Source organism: Rhinopithecus roxellana, chromosome 2 (genome assembly GCF_007565055.1).
Source record: "Rhinopithecus roxellana isolate Shanxi Qingling chromosome 2, ASM756505v1, whole genome shotgun sequence".
In the NCBI taxonomy this organism is placed as follows: Eukaryota; Metazoa; Chordata; class Mammalia; order Primates; family Cercopithecidae; genus Rhinopithecus; species Rhinopithecus roxellana.
The window spans coordinates 167,525,294-167,545,147 of NC_044550.1; the positions used below are offsets into that span (position 1 = coordinate 167,525,294).

General features: G+C 42.8%; 1 protein-coding gene across 5 annotated transcripts; it reads right to left on the bottom strand.

Annotated features, from left to right (window-relative positions):
- Positions 1–1,174: 1,174 nt before the first annotated feature.
- TMEM128 (transmembrane protein 128) lies at positions 1,175–19,017 on the bottom strand. 5 transcript variants are annotated; one of them, XM_030923917.1, is made up of 5 exons: positions 18,882–19,017; positions 16,699–16,840; positions 10,905–11,063; positions 8,050–8,158; positions 1,175–1,532 (listed from the first exon to the last, which is right to left on the bottom strand). In XM_030923917.1, the coding sequence occupies exons 1-4, from the start codon at positions 18,976–18,978 to the stop codon at positions 8,059–8,061; spliced, it is 498 nt and encodes a 165-aa protein (XP_030779777.1). In that variant the 5' UTR covers positions 18,979–19,017; the 3' UTR covers positions 1,175–1,532; positions 8,050–8,058. The 5 variants fall into 5 exon arrangements, with proteins under 5 accessions (XP_030779777.1, XP_030779771.1, XP_010355887.2 ...); XM_030923911.1 differs by lacking the exon at positions 1,175–1,532 and adding an exon at positions 3,716–4,650; XM_010357585.2 differs by lacking the exon at positions 1,175–1,532 and adding an exon at positions 5,817–6,531.
- Positions 19,018–19,854: the final 837 nt, after the last annotated feature.

Consider the following 19,854-nt stretch of genomic DNA (forward strand, 5'->3'; position numbering starts at 1 on the left):
ACCTGCCCCCCAATGATGATTCAGTGCCACGCAGATGGACAGGCAGACATGCTGCCCTCAGACATGGGCTCCCTTCTTTATTTTTTAAAATACTTTAAGTTCTAGGGTACATGTGCACAATGTGCAGGTTTGTTACGCATGTATACATGTGCCATGTTGGTGTGCTGCACCCAGTAACTCGTCATCTACATTAGGTATTTCTCTTAATGCTATCCCTCCCCTGTCCACCTACCCCACAAGAGGCCCCAGTGTGTGATGTTCCCCACCCTGTGTCCAAGTGTTCTCCTTGTTCAATTCCCACCTATGAGTGAGAACATGCGGTGTTTGGTTTTCTGTCCTTGCGATAGTTGGCTCAGAATGATGGTTTCCAGCTTCATCTATGGCCCTACAAAGGACATGAACTCATCCTTTTTTATGGCTGCATAGTATTCCATGGTGTATATGTGCCACATTTTCTTAATCCAGTCTATCATTGATGGACATTTGGGTTGGTTCCAAGTCTTTGCTATTGTGAATAGTACTGCAATAATCATACATGTGCAGGTGTCTTTATAGTAGCATGATTTATAATCCTTTGGGTATATTTCCAGTAATGAGATCGCTGGGTCAAATGGTATTTCTAGTTCTAGATCCTTGAGGAATCGCTACACTGTCTTCCACAATGGTTGAATTAGTTTACAGTCCCACCAACAGTGTAAAAGCATTCCTATTTCTCCACATCCTCTCCAGCACCTGTTGTTTTCTGACTTTTTAAAGATCGCATGAGCTCCCTTCTTCCAGTGAAGATGATGGGATTTCACAAGGCCAGAGGCCCCCTAGCACACTCAGCTACCAGAGATAATAGAAGGTCTCAAGGGGCAATTAGAACATTTTGCCCCCAGTCACCTTTGGTGGTAGCTATGTAATCCCAGTATTTTTAAGAACAAAAGAGTTAGTGTATCTGTTTCTTTTCTTTCTTTCTTTCTTTCTTTTTTTGAGACAGAGTCTTACTCTATCACCTAGGCTGGAGTGCAGTGGCGTGGTCATGGCTCACTGCAACCTCTGCCTCCTGGGTTCAAGTGATTCTCCTGCCTCAGTTTCCCAAGTAGCTGGGATTACAGGTGCACACCACCATGCCTGGCTAATTTTTTGTACTTTTAGTAGAGATGGGGGTTTCACCATGCTGGCCAGGCTGGTCTCGAACTCATGATCCACCCACCTCGGCCTCCCAAAGTCCTGGGATTACAGGCGTGAGCCACCAAGCACACCCAAGTGTATTCATTTCTTAGGATGGGTAACAAAATGCCACTAACTGGGTGGCTTTAAAACAATGAAAATTTATTCTCTCACAGTTTGGGAGGCCAGAAGTTCAAAATCTAGATGTCAGAAGAGCCAAGTTCCCTCTGAAGGCTCCAGTAGCGCTGGCCTCTTCCAGTTTCTGCTGGTTGCTGGCAACCCTTAGCATTCCTTGCCTTGTGGCTGTATCACTCCAATCTTTGCCTCTGTTGTCATTTAACCATCTTTCCTCTGTATCTGTGTCTCTTTTCCTCTTTCTATAAAGACACCAGTCATAATGGGTTAAGGGCCCACCCTACTCCAGTATGACTTCATTGTTATTTACAACTTAATTAAATTTACAAAGATTCCATTTCCAAATAGGGCCACAATCAAGAGGACCAGGGGTTAGGATTTCAACAGATCTTCTGGTGAGAGAAAATTCAAGCCATAACACACAAATGATAGTCAAGATATGCAATTAACCTATGCATCCATCAATGGACGAATGGACAAAGAAAATGTGTGTATGTATACACGTTGTATACATACAGAACAGAATACTATTCATTCAGCCTTAAAAGGAAGGAAACGGCCAGGCACAATGGCTCACGCTTGTAATCCCAATACTTTGGGAGGCCATGGTGGGTGGACCACTTGGGCCCAGGAGTTCAAGACCAGCTAGGCAACATGGCAAAACTTCAACTCTACAGAAAACAAAACAAAACAAAACAAAACCAAACAAAACAAAACAAAAGCCTAAGGGCAGTGGCTCACGCCTGTACTCCCAGCACTTTGGGAGGCCGAGGCAGGTGGATCACCTGAGGTCGGGAGTTTGAGACCTGCCTGACCAACATGGAGAAACCCCATCTCTAGTAAAAATGCCTATAATCCCAACTACTCAGGAGGCTGAGGCAGGAGAATCACTTGAACCCGGGAGGCAGAAGTTGCGGGTGAGCCGAGATCGCGCCACTGCACTCCAGCCTGGGCAACAAGAGTGAAACTCTGTGTCAAAAAAAAAAAAATATATATATATATATATTAGCCAGACCCAGTGGTGCGCACCTGTAGTCCCAGCTACTTGGGAGGCTGAGGTAGGAGGATCATTAGAGCCTGGGAGATCCAGGTTTCAGTGAGCTGAGATTGTGCCACTGCACTCCAGCCTCGGTGACAGAGCCAGACCCTGTCTCAAAAAAAGAAAAAAAAAAAAAAAAAAGGAAATCCTGACATTTGCAACAATATGGATATGAACCTGGAAGATACTATGTTAAGTGACATAAGCCAAGCACAGAAAGATAAATGCCACATGACCTCATTTATATATAGAATCTAAAAAAGCTGAGGTCATATAGGTAGAGAGTAGAATAGTGGCTACCAGGGGCTGGGCAGCAGGGGGCATTGGGGGGTTGGGAGATGTTTGTCAAAGGGTACCAAATTTCAATTAAGAAGAGTAAGTTCAAGAGACCTATTGTACACATAGTAACTATAGTTAATAACTATAGCATTTTAAAAATTGTGAAGAGAGTAGATTTTAGGAAATCTCACCACAAAAAATAAGTATGCAAAGTAATGCATATATTAATGAACTCAATCTAGCCATTCCACATGTACCCTCAGACTTCAAAATTTGGAGAAAAATGAATTAAAAATAATAATACAGCCGGGCGCGGTGGCTCAAGCCTGTAATCCCAGCACTTTGGGAGGCCGAGACGGGCGGATCACGAGGTCAGGAGATCGAGACCATCCTGGCTAACATGTTGAAACCCCGTCTCTACTAAAAAATGCAAAAAACTAGCCGGGCGAGGTGGCGGGCGCCTGTAGTCCCAGCTATTCGGGAGGCTGAGGCAGGAGAATGGCGTGAACCCGGGAGGCGGAGCTTGCAGTGAGCTGAGATCTGGCCACTGCAGTCCAGCCTGGGCCACACAGCAAGACTCCGTCTCAAAAAAAAAAAAAAAAAAAAAAAAAAAAAAAAAAAAAAAAACTTTATTTCTCAACATAAGCTCCATCAAGTTCAAGACACTTCTGTAAGTCATATACAGCCATTTAGCCCATGCCTAAGGAACTGAAGGTCCTGAGAATTTAACCATATCAATGCAGTCTTTTACACATTAACTGAAGATAAAAGGGTACCCTTTACAGAATTTTTTTTTTTTTTTTTTTTTTTTTTTTTTTTTGAGACGGAGTCTCGCTCTGTCGCCCAGGCTGGAGTGCAGTGGCCGGATCTCAGCTCACTGCAAGCTCCGCCCCCCGGGTTTACGCCATTCTCCTGCCTCAGCCTCCCAAGTAGCTGGGACTACAGGCGCCCGCCACCTCGCCCGGCTAGTTTTTTGTATTTTTTAGTAGAGACGGGGTTTCACCGTATTAGCCAGGATGGTCTACGATCTCCTGACCTCGTGATCCGCCCGTCTCGGCCTCCCAAAGTGCTGGGATTACAGGCTTGAGCCACCTCGCCCGGCCTACAGAATTTTTAAGATTAGGAAACAAAAAGAAGTTAGGAGGAGCCAGATTGGGACTGTAATGATTTCCCACCAAAATTCTCCCAAAATTGCCCTTGATGACGGGAATAAGCAGAAGCATTGTCATGGTGGAGGAGGACTCTCCTGAAGCTTTCCCAAGAATTTTCTGCTAAAGTTGGCTTTCTCAAAACCCTCTCATAATAAGCAGATGCTACCATTCTTTGGTCCTCCTGAAAGTCAACAAGCAAAGTGTCTTGAGCCCCAAAATACTGTTGCCATGACCTGTGCTCTTGACTGGTCTGCTTTTGCTTTGAGTGAGGCACTTCCACTTCTTGGTAGCCATTGCTTTGATTGTGCTTTGTCTTCAGGAATAGTGCTACGAAATCCATGTTTCATATCCTGTTGCAATTTTTTGAACAAATGCTTCAGGATTTTGGTCCCACTTGTTTAAAATTTCCATTGAAAGCTCTGCTGTTGTTTGCAGCTGATCTGGGCACAACAGTTTTGGTGCCCATCAAGTGGAAAGTTTGCTTTCAGTCAGAATTGTGTAACCTGAACCAAGTGTTCAGTGTCTATGACACTGGTTATTGTTTCTGCTATTGTTAACTGCTGTTAATCATCAGTCCTCTTTGATTAGGGCATAAACAAGATTAATTTTTTCCTCAGAGATTCGTGTGTAAGGTCTCTCACTGAGGGCTTCCTCTTCAACATCATCTGATACCTTCTCAAAACAAGTTATTCATTTGTAAGCTGTTGATTTCTTTGGGGCACTGTTCCCATAAACTTTTCGTGAAGCATTAATGATTTCACCATTTTTTCACCCAAGCTTCACAATAAATTGATGTTTGTTCTTGCTTCGATTTTAGCAGAATTCATGTTGCACTGATGTGGTCTCTTTCCAAACTGATGTCTTACCCTTCTTAGTGTCTCAAACCAGACCCTGTTCAGACATGTTATGACAAGTTAAAGGCTGTCTCAAAAAGTCTCTTTTTAAGTAATAGGATAATCTTCATACCATCCTAATTGGCCAGTTACTAGCACTTGGGAAACTAGATTTTAACTAATTGTTTTAAACACATCCCAGCCTTAGATTTCTATCCATGTTGTAAGCATACTCTTCAAGAAAAAATAAATAAATAAATAAATAAAAGACAGATATAAAATGTGTGAAGGCTGACACTGGGGCACTCTTCACCCAAGCTCCCTCCAGGGGATCTGATCCAAATGCCCTACCTTCCAGAGCTGCAGCCTCAATTATGCTGGACCCTCACATCACTGCCTGATTCATTACTGCCTGACTCAGCTGCCTGATTATGGCCTTCGCCTGGCCTTGCTCCCTATTTTAAATGACACTCTCGCCACACCTTCACATACCCATGACCACAAACTGGGTTTGCTTTTGTCTACTCATCATGCCTGACTTTCCCTTTTGCAAATATCATAACCGGATGTGATATTCCTGATCCTCGATTCTGCTTCCCTTTTCTTTCCCTCTCCATTACCATTTATTGAGTGGGCACCTACTGTGTGTCAGGCACTGTAATTGGTGTTTTACAAACATTATTACTATTACCCACAACCCACAATAAGACAGATATTATTCCCATTTCACAGCTGAAAAAAGATTACAGGCTGACTACCACTTCTCTGAAATGCTTGGGACCAGAAGTGTTTTAGATTTTGGAATATTTGCATTATATTGCAAAACCTGAAATGCTCCAATGAGCATTTCCTTTGAGTGTCATGTCAGCAACCAAAAAGCTTCAGATTTTGAAATTAGGGATACTAAACCTATACTGCTGAAGGTCTTGCAGCTAGTAAATGGCAGGGTATGATCTGAACCAGACACACACACAAGTGGTGATTAAGTCAAGTCATTATTAGAAGTCACCTTACAGAGAACACAATCAACATGAGGTACCTTCTGTCACAATGCTTATGCTGTTTAGATTAAATGCAGACATATGGCATTTGAAAGTGCAAATACTGTCTTTATAAAGTCTTTGAGGAACAGAGTTAGTCCTTGTTATTTATATAGTTAATTCAAAGTGCTAATAGCTAAAAACCAGAAGTTATTCCAAAGTTTGCATGAACAAAACTCACAAGAAAGTTATAAAAATATTTTATTTAAATGGTACAGAAAAAAATATGTATACTTAAAAATGATTAAAACTTCACATTAGGAAATGCTAAAAACCCAGTAATTTACACAATGATAAAATCTAAAGTGATGGGAAAACGTAAAATACTTTCATTTGGTCCTGTACCTAACAAAACTATCATAAATACGAGATTATAGTAATTACTAAAGCTAGTTAAAGGCACATGACAACATAATTCCTTTATACACATCCAGTCATTTGATATAAGGAACTGCTATCCCTTAAATGGAAGAGTGAACTATTTGTTTAAAATATTAAGAGTGCATTATGCACCTATAATGAAACCACCTTCTCCAAATATTCAAATGGATTAACATTGCAAAATAGTATTCCTATATCACTGACTTCTGAAAATTTTAATAATTTAAGAATATGCAAGTGAAATATAATTTATTCTGATTTCAACAACAGTTATACAAAGTCACAATTTTTCCCAGGAAATCATTCACTTCATGGTTGCAAAAACACACTGTAGCTTTTCTGTTAGGGTCTGCCATACTTTCAGCTAGCTAGATGTTTAACCATTCACTTCAAATTTACATGTCCAGCCAGGCACGGTGGTGTGGGCCTGTAGTCCCAACTACTTTGAAGGGTGAGGCAGCAGGATCGCTTGATCCCAGGAGTTCAAAGCCAGCCTGGGAACACAGAAGACCCTGTCTCTTCAAAAAAAAAAAGAAAAAAAAAAGTAGATGTCCTTAAATCTGAAGGAAAACCAGCATTTATGTACCAAGGAAAACATTCTATCTTAAGCTATTGCATTTGACACTAAAAAGCATAGTTCACTCTGTGATCTACAACACTGAGTCTCCATTACCAATTATAAATTCATGTCAGAGTAAGACCTCCCAAACATCTGTAAAAACTCAAAATTGAAGAGCCAAAGAAGGGGCTGAGAACATGAGGAGAGAGATGGCTGACAGGGTCAGGTGAGGAAGTGTTCTGAGATGTGTAGGATTCCTCCAGGCCCAGAGCCGCTTGTGGCACCACAAGTGTATAGGAATGAAGGGCCTCCTGTGAGGGCTCCCAGTGATCCCAAGGCACAGCAAGGTGCATGAAGGAGGCTGGAGACATTGGAACGGGCATGGAGGTGCTAGCAACTATTTTCAGTCTGCTAACAATGAGACTATGTCCATTTCTTCTGTACACGGTTACCACTGACCTTCCTTTAAATCCCATAGAGAGCATGCTGTTGGCAGAAATGTCAGTTTTTCATTAACATCTTGAAAATTTAGTGTATTAACTTTCATGTCCATAGGCCTCAGTTTCCACACCTGTCAACTGCTGTATAAAGCAGATTTTCTGCAAGTTCTGATGTAAGTGACCTGACAGGAGGCACTTTGTCCTTTTCACCATACCCCTAGGCATCTGGAGTGAGCATTCTCAATATACACTTATTTAATAACAGAGTTATCCGACACTCAGAAAACAGCCTCCACTGTGTAAGGCAGCAGATCTCAGGATGGGGTGATCTGTGGGGAGGCAGAAATTCTATAAATAACACCAAACCAAAGCTGATTGTGTCATCCAACACATTTTTATGAGGAAGTCAGGACAGTTAGAAGATGGCAGATTTTTTTTCCCAATTGGGTAAAATTGTCCATTCTTCCTGTATTCCCATTTCTTAAGAATGATCTAGCCAACAGTCATTGAATGTAAGTTGACAGAAATTAATATGATCTCAACATAAAATGGTCTAATGTGTGAATTTAACTATATTGGAAGGTGCAAATCCTGTCTTTATGAGGTCTTTGAAAGGCAGTGTACCTTGTCTAAAAAGTAGTAACTTAGAACCAACTTTTTCAAAAGAAGGAGTCTCAGTCCCCCACCCCCGCCAGCCTGGGCAACATAGGGAGACTCTGTTTCTACAGAACATTTTTTAAAAATTAGCCAAGCATGGTAGCACATGTTTGTAATACCAGCTACTTGGGAAGCTGAGGTGGGAGGATTGCTTGAGCCCCCAGGTGGTCAAGGCTGCAGTGAGCTGTGATCATGCCACTATACTCCAGCCTGGACAACAGAGTGAGACCCTGTCTACAAAGAAAAAAAAAAAAAAGAGTCTCAATCCCTTCTATCTCAGAGGTCAAGGGACGGATAATTCTAGTGTGGACAACAAAATTGTCATAAAAGACATTTTTCAAACGAGTTCATTTTTAGAAAAACCATTCCAGATATCTTACCTTCAGAAATCATCCAAGGAGTGTGATAAACATTACAACCCCCATAAACTGGGTAAACAACAACAACGGAGTGAAAAGTGACCACACATGCCATAGAGCAATGTTGAAGCTGAAAAAACAACAAATAAACAGTTGACGACTCTGATATGCATCAATATGTTTTACTCTAGAATCTAGATTTAAAGAATTCAATGTGGAAAAGTTCATCCAGTCAGCAACTGTCTCTATGTATCATAATTCTCAGTTATGTGACTTAGCCAATGCTGAAAAGGAAAACTCTAGATATACTTACACAATTACCACAGTTTCTTCAAGAAGGCCCTGGAACTGAAACCACTAAAGGTCTCCTAATAGGAGTTGACATGGCTTAATAGAAACTGAAGTCTCTTAGTTTCTGCACCTGAACAAGAATTTAAATGGCTACAGCCCGTTTTTATGAAATCACACACTAAATTATCATGGTAAAAAATACCAAAGTATTTTCTCTTAAAAACAGAATGAAAACAGTTATCATTTATAAGCTGCTATTATATCTTTCATTGAGAAAAACACTATTCCTGTCATCAAAGTAAAATTAAAAACTTTCTAAGTATAAATGATTTTTAATGACTGAAATTTCTTTTTTTTTTTTTTTTTTTTTGAGACAGAGTCTCACTGTGTCGCCCAGGCTGGAGTGCAGTGGCTGGAGCTCAGCTCACTGCAAGCTCCACCTCCCAGGTGCACGCCATTCTCCTGCCTCAGCCTCCCAAGTCGCTGGGACTACAGGCGCCCGCCACATCGCCCGGCTAGTTTTTTGTATTTTTTAGTAGAGACGGGGTTTCACCGTGTTAGCCAGGATAGTCTCGATCTCCTGACCTCGTGATCCGCCCGTCTCGGCCTCCCAAAGTGCTGGGATTACAGGCTTGAGCCACCGCGCCCGGCCAATGACTGAAATTTCTAAGAACAGAATAGGGAAAACTATATTCAAATAAGTTCAGATAGTTATTGGTTTTAATATATATTTTGATAAGTCTGAGTATTAAATAACTATAATCACACTGTCTAAAAAAATTAATGTTTCTGGAGATGACCTTAGCCTTATGGGAAAAAGTAAAACAACATATCTGTATGCCCCCACATCACTAAAAAGGTTAACAATAACCGTATCACACTGTCAAACAACTTTGAACTTCAACTACAGAAAGTGAGTCATAGAAAGAATATATTTAAACTGAATATGTATAAAGGTATGTGGTTCTTCCAAAATAAAAATTCAATTAGGCTGGGGGTGGTCATGGTGCACGCCTGTAATCCCAGCACTTTGGGAGGCCAACACAAGCAGATGGCTTAAGGCCAGGAGTTTGAGACGACCCTGAGCAGCATGGCGAAACCCCATCTCTACAAAAAATACAAAAAAGAACCAGGTGTGGAGGTATGTGCCTGTGGTCCCAACTACTCAGGAGGCTGAGTGAGGTAGGAGGATCACTTAAGCCTGCGAAGCCAAGGCTGCAGTGAGCTGTGATCACACCACTGCACTCTGGCCTGGGTGCCAGAGTGAGACCCTGTCTCCCTCCAAAAAAAAAAAAAAATCCAATTGATATAAAGAAAGAAAAAACTAAAGAGCTACACACAACATAGGAAAACTAGTTTTCTTTCTGGTTGGATCATAGGATGTATTTCCTTTGTGTTTTTCTGTAATTTACAGATTTTCTTTCCTCAGTGAGCAAGTATTACTTTTATAAACAAACCCAAAAAAAACCTTGTATTTTTCATTGAGCACTTAATTAACTTATGAAGAAGGTTATTCACTGTGGCATTGTTTGAGTATAAATATAATTAAGTCCAACAACAGAAGACAGGTTAAATAAATCATGATATGTCCATGCTGTGAAAACTATGCAACTGCTTAAAAGAATGAGAAACATCTATAAGTACCATTATGGAAGAATCCTAAACTATAAGAATCCATTGAAAAATAAAAGGAAAAAAAAGACGAACAACCACTTTGGAAAGCGGTTTGGCATGATTTACTGAAGTCAAAGGTATGTACACCCAACAACTTTACCCCTTGGGGTACATATATATATATACACACACATATACACACACACCAACTTCAGTTGGGTGTACCCAACTGAAATGTGTTCACTGTGCTACAAGAGCCATATACAAGAATGCTCTTTATAGCATCCTTTATAGTAACCCCAAATTGAAAAAAATCTAAACACAATCAACAATGGAAAAGAGAAACTGGGATTCAATTAAACAATGGAATGCGAAAGGGCAATGAAGATAAGTCACTGTTCCGGGCGACAATATGAAAGAATTGCACATAATGCTGCACACAGCCAGCTCAATGTGAAGGAATACACCCTGTGCCAATCCATTTCTATAAAGTTCAAAAGCGTAGATGAAACAAAAATAGAATACCTAATGGAAGCAAAGCAAGTAGTTACCATGAAGGTCAGGGCAGTATTTACCTGTGGCAGGAGGGAAGATGTAGGAACTGTGAGGGAGAATGAAAGGGGTTCCCACTGTGCTGGCTCGATTTACACCAATACTCACTTCATGAGAATTCATTCACTGATTCATTCATTTTAGTTTTTTCCACTTTTCTATATGTATTGTATGTCAAATACATTTAAAAAGCAAAATGCAAAATATGTACAGAATGTCACCATCTGTGCTTTAAATAACTAGATCCATAAATAGAAGGAGAAAGAGATACTAATGAAAAGGGAACCAGAGAGCATGAATGACCAGGAGACGACTTTTCTGTTATACCTTTTTTCTTTCAAAGTTTGGACCAAGTATATCACTATCTGATAAAAAAAATTTGTTGTTCATTCCTGTTAGTCATTTCAAAGTTAACTTACCAAATTCCTGCTGCAATAAAGGAGGCAGTGGTAATAGGTATCAAGGCTGGATACCTGACATCATATTCTCCAATTCCACAATACCATTCCAGGTAGACTATGCAGTAAAACGCAATTGATAAGCTGACAAGCAACAAGGCACTGCCACAGAGAAACCAGCTGTGGAGATAAAAACAGTAAGAGGGCTGACAGCACTTAATGAATCATCGGGTATCTTTAAAAGTTTTCATTAACAGCTTAAAAATCTACTTCTAAGGGGCCAGGCACAGTGGCACTCCTGTAATTCCAGCACTTTGGGAGGCCGAGGCTGGTGGATCACCTGAGATCAGGAGTTCAAGACCAGTCTGGCCAACATGGTGAAACCCCATTAAAATAAAAACTTAGTCAGCTGCGGTGGCACACGCCTATAGTCCCAGCTACTCGGGAGGCTGAGGCAGGAGAATCGCTTGAACCCGGGAGGCGGAGGTTGCAGTGAGCCGAGGTCACATCACTGCGCTCTAGCCCAGGCGACAGAGTAAGACTCCATCTCAACAACAAAAGAAATCTACTTCTAAGAATATCAAGTGATGCAGAGAAAGCCATACTTAAACAATCCAGACTTTCAGAAAGTCTCAATCTATGGGAGATGGGGGTCAGAAAAAGAGACACACAACTCAGGAAAGAATGAAAAGACAGACCTGAAAAACATGCATTTACACATACACTCTCATCAGCTAACCAACCAAGGGAAAAGTCTGGTCACGACAATGCATTTTCTTTAAAAATACAAGGAAGAGGCTGGGCACAGTGGCTCACGCCTGTAATCCCAATACTTCGGGAGGCCGAGCCAGGCGGATCACCTGAGGTCAGGAGTTCAAGACCAGCCTGACCAACATGGAGAAACCCCATCTCTACTGAAAATACAAAATTAGCCAAGCATGGTGGTGCATGCCTGTAATTCCAGTTTCTTGGGAGGATGAGGCAGGAGAATCGCTTGAACCCAGGAGGCAGAGGTTGGAGTGGGCTGAGATGGCGCCACTGCACTCCAGCCTGGAGTGCCTGGGCAACAAGAGTGAAACTCTGTCTCCATAAAATAAAATAAAATAAAATAAAATAAAATAAAATAAAATAAAAATACAAGGAAGACAGTGGCTTTCTGGTTGTTTCTGAAGTTTTGAGTGTGACAGGATTAAAGAAGTTTATCACTGGGAAACTTCATTCCTCCAAGTTAAGTGGACTTTATAATTCAAATTTTCTCTCATAAAAGATTCCTAAATGAAATTCTCCCATTTTCAAAATATCTTCTACCCACCACCTCACCTTCAATGCCAATGCCTTTTGACTCCCTTCCAATTCTACCTGTGATCTGATTCAGCCAGTGTGAGGCAACCTGGATAACCCCTTCCCTCCACCCCAGCTGGACTTGGGGACTGAAGTCCCTTTCCCATTCTCCCAACTCAATCCAATAGCCCATCATCATCTGCTTCACTATGGGAAAAGCCTGACAGTCCATGTGGAAGAGAGAGGGACAATAGATGGCTATAACTGTTAAGTTACAAAGGCACAAAGTGAGCTTCCAATGATGGCAAGGTTCCAGATTCCATGAAGGCTTTTTATGACGATGCAATTCTGAGATTCAGAGTCATAAGAGGCGGTAGAGTGAAGGGGTTAAGAGCACAGCCTCTGAAATCTGTCTATATAGGTTTGAATCTTAACTTGAGTAAAACTAGTTTCGTGACCCTAGGCAAATTACCCAACGTCTGTGTGTTTCAGAAATATTGACAGTACTTAACTCAGAATAGCTGGAAGAATTAAATCAAGTAGTCAGCAAAGTGCTCCTCACAGCTCACCCTCAATCATAATCATTATTATTCCACTCATGTTATTTTTATTTTCATTTATTTATTTTTGAGACAGAGTCTCGCTCTGTTGCCCAGGCTGGAGTGGGGTGCCGCAATCTCAGCTCACTGCAACCTCCGCCTCCCGGGTTCACCAATTCTCCTGTCTCAGCCTCCCGAGTAGCTGGAATTATAGGCGCCGGCCACCACGCCCAGTTCATTTTTGTATTTTTAGTAGAGATGGGGTTTCATCATGTCCATGTTGGCCAGGCTGGTCTCGAACTCCTGACCTCAAGTGATCCACCTGTCTCAGCCTCCCAAAGTGCTGGGATTACAGGCATCAGCCACTGTGCACGGCCATCACTCAAGTTATATCTATGAGGAAAAAATGTCCATGTTCATCTTTAGGAGTCTTCAAAGACCTCTCTTCTGCTAGAGCGTGCAGTCTCACTGTGGGGAGTATTGCCCCCAAAGTGAAGAAAAAAATCTGGCTCTAATTGTATGTATAAAGCACAGATATGCATGCAGTATATAAGTGAATATATAGTTTATCTAACTCCACATTCCACAGGGATGATTAGATAAAAAAAGTCTAAAAAGACTCCTTAGGGATGATGATAAAAGGCTGAAAAGCACATACTGGTAAAGGATATAGGAATTTTTTTTTTTTTTTTTTTTTTTTTGAGACAGAGTCTTGCTGTTGTTGCCCAGGCTGGAATGCAATGGCACGATCTCGGCTCACTGCAACCTCCACCTCCCGGGTTCAAGCAATTCTCCTGCCTCAGCCTCCTGAGTAGCTGAGATTACAGGTGCCCACCACCACGCCAAGCTAATTTTTGTATTTTTAGTAGAGACGGGGTTTCACCATGTTGGCCAGGATGGTCTTGAACTCCTGATCTCAGGTGATCCGCCCCCCTAGGCCTCCCAAAGTGCTGGGATTACAGGCGTGAGCCACTGTGCCCGGCCTAAGAAAAATTTTTAAACTGCCTGAACAAAATATAATACTATCGGTCAGTGGTCCTCGGCCCTGGCTTTATATCACAGTCACCTTGCACCTTTCTAAGAGAAACTACCTAGTCCCCAGTTTCCAAAATTCTGGGCCCGGGCATCTGGGATTTTAATTTTGCTTTCTGCTTTTATCCACAGCTGATTTTGATGCACACAAGCAGAGTTTTTTAAACTGTGATTTCTATAGCATCACAGTGTTTTTCAGTTTTTAATACAGATCTGCTCTCCTATCTTTGAACAATATAAAGAACCTTAAGGCCTCAAGCTTCTAAACTTAGGCTACAGCCAGGGGAAAAAGAAATCACCTCAGGTGTCAGAGGAACAAGCCATTTTAGCCACTTTCCAAAAGCAGAACTCAGCCAGCACTGTCTTTTGTGCCGCCCTCTCATTTCATGGCTGCTCAATACCCTCCAACACCCCTTAATGAGTCCTTCCCAAGAAAACAATGCGACTCAAAATCTTCAGCCTTTGACAATGCATTTATGCCTTTTGCTCTCAAAGATGACACCTTGTTGAGGACAGATGTATGACTTCTACTTTTTTTTTCTAACCCCCACAGCCCTGGTCCCATTGTCTGCGTCCCGGCTTCACCACACAGCAGCTGTGTGGTCCTGGGCACTCCACTTCACTGCAGTTGCCCCCAAACATCTTATGTGTGATCATTTCTTACTCTGCCATTTATTTAAACTACCAGAAATAACCAATAAAAAGACACAAATAGAGAAGTTAACTCACATCTCCTAAAACCTCCAAAAGATCTCAGTCCTGAGGCTGACCTGGACTAGTTGTACCCCTCCTAGACGCTCCCATAATATCTTGCGCCTACACTTACAGAGCACACAAGAGGCCTGGTAACTTGTCTGCTGCAGCCTAAAATGAGCTGTTGGAGAGCTAGAAATGCACCTTCTATGTGTTTGGCACCCACAGTCAAACACGTCTCAGGTTCCATAAAGTCTCTGATGAAGGAAAGAGCAGCTGCTGTTGGTGGTGATTAAAGTATCCCTCCCCTCCAGGCAGGTGCAGTGGCTCACACCTGTAATCCCAGTACTTTAGGAAGTCAAGGTAGGAGCATCACTTGAGCCCAATAGTTTGAGACCAGCCTAGACAACATGAAGAGACCTTGTCTCTATAAAAAATAAACCAAATTAGCCAGGCATGGTGGTATGCGCCTATAATCCTAGCTACTTGGGAGGCTGAGGTGGGAGGATCACTTGAGCCTAGGAAGTTAAGGCATTAAGCCATGATCGCATCACTACACTCCAGCCTGTGTGACAGTGCAGCGAGACCCTGTCTCAAAACAAAAATAAAGTATCCATCCCTCTTTTCCCAGCCCACATTCTAAGACAGATGACTGAGTCAAGCTGATGAAGATTAAATGTCTGGTATACTGATGCAGCTGTGGGAAGAATATGGCTTTGGTGAGTGGTGACAAACCACTTCCTAATACCAGATCTCTGAGACCCAGAAACAGGCAGGCTTACCCACTGGGTCCCAGGTCAAAATGAAAACCTAGAGACCTTTTCCTGTGGGGGCTGCCCCCATGAAATGACACCGTGGGAAGGCAGACCAGACTCTGCACTTCCTACAGGCAGCTGACGTGCAGGAGAAGAAGGTGCTGAGCTACCTTCATCCAATTCTTCATCACACACTCAAATCAGTCACGCCACCTCCCACAAAGGAGTGAGTGACATGGAAGGGGAGAAGATGGGAGTGTTTAGGGAAAGTTTCTCCCCTAGAAAGTAGAGGACAGTTTAAATAAACTCCCCTCTGCCTACTTTCCCCTGAGGGCTTGTTCCACGTGGCTCGACAGTCTCCCCCACCAGAAATCACTGCTCCTCCTGAAGGCCCCTGAGGAGAAATCATGTGTCCTGCGGTGATACTAGGGAACCACAGTCCTGTCTGCATCTTCCTAACCCCACTGGTACTTCCAAATTACTACTCTTGACCCTAAACACACCAGCCCTCCCAAAGCCAGCTCTGCTGCTCACCAACATACCTCTCCTTTCCGTTTATTATCTGAGGGTCTCCACATCACTCTCCAATGTGCAGTAAGGACCCTAGGATATGATTCCAACCCTCTCCTCCATGTCAGCTCTGGAGACTATACTGAAGGGATCTCAGTCCCTGTGAATGAGGAACTATCGTACATCTGGCCTGGCCACAAAGCTCGCACTTCTCCCACTGCTGACCTTCACTTCCACTCCAACGCAGTCACACCCCGTAGTTACCTTGTCAGCTCTAAGTATCCTCTAAAACCAACCTTGAGACCCGGTTCTCACCGGCCACAGTTCTCAATCCTTTCTCCCAGTACTCTTGTACTTGGTCTTCATGAAGACCTTCAGTCACTCTTTCTCCCTCCTTTTTTCCCCAAATGGATTAGGTCCTTCTTAAATTTCTTACCTTCCTCATCCTACAACATATTTATTTGCACACAAATAACTTCCAATTCTCTTCCACTCTACTGTGTATGCCCAGAGCACACACCCTCCCATTGGTTTTATTTTTTCCATCTTTATTGAAGTATAATGGACAAATTAAAATTTTATATATTCAAGATGTACAATGTGATGACCTGATATATATATATATATATATATATATATACACATTGTGAAATGATTACCACAATCAAGTTAATTATCACACTCATCACCTCAGTTACCACTGGTCAGGGAACAGGGGGAAGACATAAGACCTACTCTTACAAAATTTCAAGTATACAATACAGCATTATTAACTACAGTCACCATACTGTATGTACATTAGATCCCCAGACCTTACTCATCTTATAACTAAAAATATGTACCCTTTGATCCCCATCTCATATTCATCTTCGTATCACCAGCACCTCCAACACAGGGCCTGGCAGAGAGTAGGCAGGTGCTTACTGTTTGAAGAATTCAACAAACAAAATACAACACGAAAAATCAGACATGCGTTTAATTTATGAAGCAATAAAGTTTTCTTACCTGCTAGTGTGGAAGTTTTCTTTAAGAGTTTTAAAGAAGTCAACATAATAGGTCACAACAATGGATGCCAAAATCCAGAATCCAGAATGGATATTAAGTCTTGGAAGAGGTTTCTCCTTTTTCTCAACAGCTGTGGAGGTTTCTGCAAATAAGGGAGATTTCAACTTATTAAGTTAACATAATTTTGTGAGGAAAAATTACACTTAATTTAAGCCAAATAAAATCATTTCCTAGAGCTAAGAATCAGAGTCTCTCCCATGATAACAAATTCTTCTGTAAAACCCTTGACCATCCTGGCTAACACAGTGAAACCCCGTCTCTACTAAAAAATATAAAAAACTAGCCGGGAGAGGTGGCGGGAGCCTGTAGTCCCAGCTACTCGGGAGGCTGAGGCAGGAGAATCACGTAAACCCGGGAAGCGGAGCTTGCAGTGAGCTGAGATCGTGCCACTGCACTCCAGCCTGGGCGACAAAGCGAGACTCCATCTCAAAAAACAAACAAACAAACAAAAAACCCTTGAGATAGGTTTATATTTACAAAAAATAATCAGAGCCCACTAACAAATACAGTCAATTTATTTCCTCTAAATATATTTTGAAATCAAATTTACATTTTCATCGTCTTTCGGAAATAACAATGCCACCTGGAAATGTAAGAATTTTAATGTGTTTCACGTTTCTTCTAGGAAAGGAATTAGTCCTGCTGATTAGGAAAAATGCCATAGGCAAATGGTAGCGCATGAACTGGACTTGTGGTCTTTCAAGAACACTTTTATAACTAAATTATATATATATATATATAATATATAATATATAATATATACATATATATATTGTATGTATATTGAGTCGGAGTCTCCCTCTGTCGCCCAGGCTGGAGTGGAATGGTTCCATCTCAGCTCACTGCAACCACCGCCTGCCGGGTTCAAGCAATTCTCCTGCCTCAGCCTCCAGAGTAGCTGGGATTACAAGCGCCTGCCACCACGCCCAGCTAATTTTTTTATTTTTAGTAGAGACGGGGTTTCACCATGTTGGCCAGGATGGTCTCTTTGGCCAGGCTGGTCTCGAACTCCTGACCTCGTGATCAGGCCGCCTCGGCCTCTCAAAGTGCTGGGATTACAGGCGTGAGCCACCGTGCCCAGCCTATAACTAAATATTTTCATTACTTTAAACACAGCTCAAAAGTGGAAACAGCACACCAGAGCTCTAGTTCCAGCACAGCCCTGTCTAGACAGGTGATGGACAAGTCATTTTTCCTGTCTGGAACGCAATCCGAAGAAAGGGTGGATGGGGGTTGGGTCAGATGGATGATTTCTAGAAAGTTTTCCGAGGATTCTGACATGCCCTCTATGTTCACGTGAGAATGAATGGTCCACATCTGAGGTGTTGGGCCTTTAGATGACCATCGGAAAACCTGCGGAGCATGTTCATAATATTCTGGAATATCCTCAAAATGTATACACCATCATGCCTGGGCATCAGATTATTCGTGCTTATTTTGAAAAGGTAATAAATGGACACGGTTTTAAAACATATGGGATACAAATATCCAAAATGAGGTATCTGACTCCCATCCTTAACCTCAGATCTAATCCCCAGAAGCAACCACCACTTACAATTTCTACTGAATTCTTCCATATTCTATGCATCTACAGGTGAACATACATCACAGGTTACCTGTTTTGTACCCAAATGGCGGCATACCATAGCGTTCCGCACTTCCCTTTGAAAATCATCCCCATTGGTACATACAAGTCGACCTGGCATGTCATGTATACATATATGCAAATTTACTTAACCAGCTTTCTGCTGACGGGCAAGACAGGTATTTCTAGTGCTTCGCTATTGCAAGCAATGCTGAGGTGAAACACCCTGCGCACATCATTGTACAAGGCGATACAGGCATGTTTCTGGTAAATTCTTAAGACTTAGAACCGGTGGGTATTTTTAATTTTAATCGATATTTCCAAACAGGTGTCAAATCAGCTCTCCAGAGAATTCTGAAGCGCAGCTGAGATGACGATGCACAGCACTACGCGATTCTAAAGATCTTCCCTGACATTAAATATTCGACTTGCAAAGCCGAAACTCGGTCCCTTCAGACTGGGCCGGGGCTGCCGGAGGCCGGCCATTTTCCAGCGCCTCGCCTCTGAGAACCTCGGGGCGGCTTGGTGCGCGCCTCACCCGGCCTGGCGTCACTCTCGCTGTCCAGCTGGGCCTCGGCGTCCGGCAAGAGGAGGAATCGCCGACGGAGCTGTTGCCGGGCCCGTGAAGAGTCCATCTTGGTACCGCCCCGAAACGCGACGGAAGTGACGTCAGGCACAGCGCTTCCGGCGTCGGCTCCGGAGTTGGGTCTCCTGGCGTTTAGATTGGAGACTGTTCTCTTCGCGGTTTTAGTTAACGAGCAGCTAGGATTGAGTCGCCGTGAAGGGTTTCGCTCTCGCGTCGGCAGGTGTGATTTGAATTTTAAAACACTGAGCTTTCCGGGTCGAAAAGTTCCCAAGTTTATTCCGACCTATGGAAGCCCAGAAGGACCAGGATTACCGCTGCCGCAGGATGCGTCCGGGTCCAGGATGCGAGACAGTGAGACCCTGCGCTTCCGAAGCCCTCGCAGACTCCCGGGTGCCAGAGCAGGAGAGATACCCTCTGTCCAGGCCTCCATCCTCAGCCCCCAGTTTCTTTCCTACTTTTGCTTTTCAGGAGTCGCCCAGCAAGATTTGAAAGGAGGAGAAAGGCCTGCTGGACAGGATGCTAGAGCCTGGCAGTGACCACTTGAGGACCCCTGGGCATTAAATAAACTTCTTGGGGCCCGTTTCGTTATTACACTTGGCTCTAGATTTGTTGTGCGTTTCAGTGAGAAGCACCTGTATGTGGTTCACCTGAGCCTCCTCCTCGCCACTTGTGAAAAATCCTCCCAGCCTGAACCGAGGGAACTAAATTACTTTCCCAGCAAACTGCCGTTTTCCACACTACTCACGTCCACAAACTGTGTGTTACAAGTTCGCAACTTTTTCTCCGTCAGTAATCCCGCGTATTACTCTCCCAACCCTTTCCCACCGAGTCATGTGCTGAGAAATGGTGGGCTTAACCACGCAAACGTTTGCTGAGCACCTACTATTTGCTAGGAGCTGTTAGGCACCATGCCAGCAGTGGAGAT